We start from the raw sequence: 4,821 nt of genomic DNA, 5'->3' as shown, positions 1-4,821 counted from the left end.
AGTGACATATGGTGCATCGACTTTCGAGTGCAGTCTAAAAACCAACCGTTTACGGAAGTCAGAATTAATCACCGATACTAAAGTGCTCCACCCAATTACAGTAGACTTTGTTGACTGGGCTGTGTGCAAACACTCAGGGTCACAGGTAAAGTCGTTTCCAACTTCAAACCCGCCAGTATCATAATCAAATATAGAGTCAAAGGCACAGCGTGCAGGTGACGCCACAGGACAGGTGCCATATTTGTATTTCGAGAGCTTTTCCCTGTTCCTTCAACAGCAGTGAGAACACAGAGGACCATGGCGGCTACGATCTGTCAGGTGATGGGCTTCGTGCTGAGTCTACTAGGGGTAGCAGGGATCATTGCTGCCACGGGGATGGACATGTGGGCCACAGAAGACCTCTTCGACAACCCTGTGACCGCCATATTCTCTTATTCTGGCCTGTGGAATTCCTGTGTGAGGCAGAGTTCCGGCTTCACCGAGTGCCGTCCGTACTTCACCATTCTGGGCCTGCCAAGTAAGCCTTCTTATCAGTCTGCACCATCACCAACAAAGTACCATGAGCATCATCCAAATGTCATGGCCTCTTAAAACAAACAAAAAGTTACAAAATATTGGGTTTGTCAGTGTAGGGTGGGGTTTGGTGTCACATGCAATAGTTATTCCGAATATGGGTACATTTTGTAGATTTGATGGATTCAAAGTGATTAGTAGGACAGCATTTCAACATGTTGGATTATTCACTTGCATTGTGTGTGGTTTACTGCAGTACAGTTTTCAGACCCGATGAAAAGCCTTGGCTTTCGTTGTCATTAAATTACATTTGAGCAGATGAGTGTGCAGGTTTATTCTTTTCCCAGCACCTCAACCAAGTGATGTGCGTATTCTATTAGTTTTTGTATATTGCAGTACAGAAATGACCCAAAATGTTTGTGAATGTTTGTGAAGTACCTACAGTATTACGCTAGTCAGAAGCTAAGCCAAGATACAGGAGTGGGTGACCGATACAAAAATATTTAGGCCTAGTCATTTCTGGTTTTACATTTACCAAGAGTGATGGCAAAAAGATAACGATGAAAAGTCAAACCACACCCGTCATTTCTCAACGGCGGAAATGCGTCGCCATTTCCCGAAACTGGCACAAACAAAGACTCATGGAGATGATTGGTCAACATCTGATAAGCCTTGTTCCTCCTTAGACAGAACATAATGGGAAGCGCGATGACACTACCTCGACACAATACCTTCTCATGACTCCATGACACAGGCAGCAAGCTAACAGTCTTTGAGTGCAGACAACTAAAATGGCCGTCTCAATGATTCAGTTAATAGGATTCATGTTGTCAATGTTGGGGGGATTTCTGATATCAGCTGCGACAGCAATGGATATGTGGAGTTTGCAAGATCGTTCTACCTCGGTTATAACAAACTTTTACACCTTTAACGGTCTGTGGAACTCATGTGTAGGGACTTCGTATGGCACAACACAGTGTAGACCATACTTTACCATACTTGGGTTACCAGGTAAGGATATTAGTACGATGCTGATGCGTTCACTATTTCCATGGACATGTTTGGATTTTATTCAGGGAATGACGGAGGTCCTTTAACCATGATGATGAGTAAGCCAGAAAGATATAAAACCTATCTACAATTAATTTGACTTAAATGTAAAATACAATATATCGCATATCATGGAAACCTTGTATGTCCAAAACTGTTTCTTTTCAGAACATGGAAAAGAACCTGTGTTCCAATGGATCCAATTTAGTTATTATTTTGTCACAAGCTCTTGTTAATTTTCATTCATTCAATACTTATAAAACACACACACGCACACGCACACACACACACACACACACACACACACACACACACACACACACACACACACACACACACACACACACACACACACACACACAGTAGGGCATTAATTTATGGGGGGGGGGAAGCACATGAAAGTTGAAAAATGGATATACAAGTTTCTGCTTGAAAGCAACAATATTTAATATGTAATCAGGTGAGTGTAGTCAGGTAATAAAAGTGTCATGGTCTTCAAAGTGACAATATTTCATGTAAAAAAATATTTTGCTTTTCGATTTTCAGTATGTTGTGAAATCCATATACAGTAATACACAGTGTTAATTTATCCATTTGCAACAAATTTGTTAACATGAGATCATCATCACAATCATTTTGTGAGCATATAGCACGAGAAGTGCACCTCCTAAACGATATTATGTTTGACTTTCAGCTCTGCTTCAAGCCGTGCGGGCCTTGATGATCATTGGAATCATTCTTGGAGTAATCGGGGATCTGATCGCCATCTTTGCACTCAAGTGTTTGAAAATGGGCAACATGGAAGACAACATCAAAGCTACAATGTCTCTGACGGCTGGGGTCATGTTTATCCTTGGAGGTGCACTATAATGATTTTTATGTATTTTTTAAATTGGCCCAGATCACTTACATTCTCACAATCTGTCATCTCTCTGTCCTCTCTGTTGGCAAAAACCTTGGTGTCTTATTTAAAAACTCTGAGATCCACGTTCGTTTGTTTGATTGATTGACTGAATACTTTATTAACAGTTTGCAAAAAGTACAGAGGTACAGTTTCCATTGTGGTCCTATGTATTCAATTCATCAAGACATATAAAGACGTACAATACTATACAAACTAACAAACTTGATCAGACATTAACATTTCTTTATAAAACACAGGATTGATTTTAAAATGTTGGAGTTATTAACTCTTCATAAGCTTGTGCCCAGCCTGAAGTCCTTGGGCAGGAACGGGCTGGTTGTTCCTGAGTCGAGGCTGAAGACAAAAGGGTGACATGTCTTTGCTGTCAGGGCTTCTCGACTCTGGAACGACCTGCTTGAGGATCTCAGTCTTTATCAATCAGTGTCTTTTTTAAATATCTTCTTTTATGTAATTGTATTGAATGGCCTTTCCATAATTTAAAGATTTTACATTTTATTGTTGGATTCTTAACACTTTATTTAGTACAGTAGTTCAAATTGTATTTGCTATATTTCATTTGCTGATTTTACTTTATTTCCCCAGTTGTCTTATTTTTTACTGTATTATTATCAATATATTTATTTTCAGGTATCTGTGGCATTGCTGGAGCTTCAGCCTTTGCTAACTTGATTGTGCAAAGTTTTCGCTTCACCACTTACGCAGACGGTGGAATGGGGGGATATGGAGGAGGACAAGCTCAAATAGGTGGACTCACAGGAAATCTTACCCCAAGGTAATCTAAATGAAACCATTTCATTATCATGATATATGTAACTTCCTGAAACTGTATCTGTTCCTTTATTGTTGATGTATTGTTCATTTTCAGGTACACTTTTGGCCCTGCCCTCTTCGTGGGTTGGGTTGGTGGGGCTATCTTGTTCATATCAGGAATCATGATGTGTGTGGCCTGTCGTGGAATGGTTCAACAGGAGCCTCAGCGGTGCGTAATATCACAACCTTTCACAACACATGACTGAAAAATGTTTTGAGTACCATTGGAATCATTAATGTTATGTGAATAACAAAAGGTTCCAGTATTTATGTTTTTTTCCCCTTATGTTTACCATACCATTCTTGTTCCACGCTGCTCTGATAAGCCTTCAGGATGTGTGCATTTCCTATGGTTTATTTAATGTTGGTCAACTTATTTTTAATATTCCTTAGGTATGATGGGATGGCCTACAAACCTGCCTCTCACCACACCACCACCATCTACAAACCTGACTCAAGATCCCATCAGCCCTTTAATAACTCTTACAGGGTCCCAAGTGTGGATGGAAGACAGTCCAACCAAAAATTTGACTATGTGTAGCACATGACAGGTTGTGTGTTATTCCCTTGAGAAAAAAAGAAGTAAAAGAACTAAACCAAAAATCATGGTAACACTACATGAAGCCCATGTCTATGATGCATTATAAACATACTTATAATGCAATACTTACTTTACTCAAAGCACCCAGTGACCACGTATAGTGACTTATAATTAGACTATAATGCATACTAGTGATTATAATGTATTATACAATTATAATAATATATTACAACTATGATAATTACAATACCAGAGATTATGAAAGATTATACTTGACCTTATAGTCATTATAAAACACTTTGTAATGTGTTATAGTTATTGTTATAAAGCATTTATAAGTTCTTATAAATATAACTATACGCAGATTATAATGCATTATAAGTATGATTATAATGCATTTTTATGAGCTTTATAGAAAATGTACATTCTATATACAAAATGTACAAAAGGACTGTGCATCTATTTTATATTATTTTACTCTGTGATGATGCATGCTTTAGCCTTTAGTTTTTCTGTGTGTTTTTTTTTTACTACTATTCTGTATAATATAGCAATGTTGAAGTTCTTATTTGAAAATATCTGTTACTTTTGTGGTCATTATTATCGTGTTAAAATCTACAATTTAGACATTTAGCTAAGGCTATGTGGCAAATACACAAAGTGTACAGATTATGTTATGGAGTCCAGGAAGACCAGATTAATAACTGTGGAATGACACTCCATTAACGATGTGTTTAGGTGCCGTTTATAAGATATTATGCAAGTGTTGTGCTGGACCTAAGATGTAATTTTATTATAATATTGTTATCTTGGATCAATTATTATGTATTTCAATCAAATTATTTGTCCTACTAGACAGTCCAGTGTCATGTGAAGCTTCAATAAAATACAACAAAGATATGTTATGTGATGTTGTTATAGCAAGTCAAAGAGAATTAGACAACCCACACTACAAGTGGTGGGGTGTGGTAGCAGTGGTTCT

General features: G+C 37.9%; 1 protein-coding gene across 1 annotated transcript; it reads left to right on the top strand.

Moving 5' to 3' along the window:
• Positions 1-297: 297 nt before the first annotated feature.
• On the top strand, positions 298-3,839 carry LOC308087167 (claudin-18-like; the record flags this gene model as incomplete). Its single annotated transcript, XM_080430880.1, has 5 exons — positions 298-517; positions 2,258-2,422; positions 3,116-3,260; positions 3,354-3,467; positions 3,692-3,839. 5 exons carry the CDS (start codon positions 298-300, stop codon positions 3,837-3,839), a joined length of 792 nt encoding a protein of 263 aa, XP_080287006.1.
• Positions 3,840-4,821: the final 982 nt, after the last annotated feature.

The sequence above is a fragment of the Gymnoscopelus braueri genome (genome assembly GCF_963280865.1).
Source record: "Gymnoscopelus braueri genome assembly, chromosome: 6".
Taxonomy (NCBI): Eukaryota; Metazoa; Chordata; class Actinopteri; order Myctophiformes; family Myctophidae; genus Gymnoscopelus; species Gymnoscopelus braueri.
This window is presented reverse-complemented; position numbering and strand designations above follow the sequence as displayed.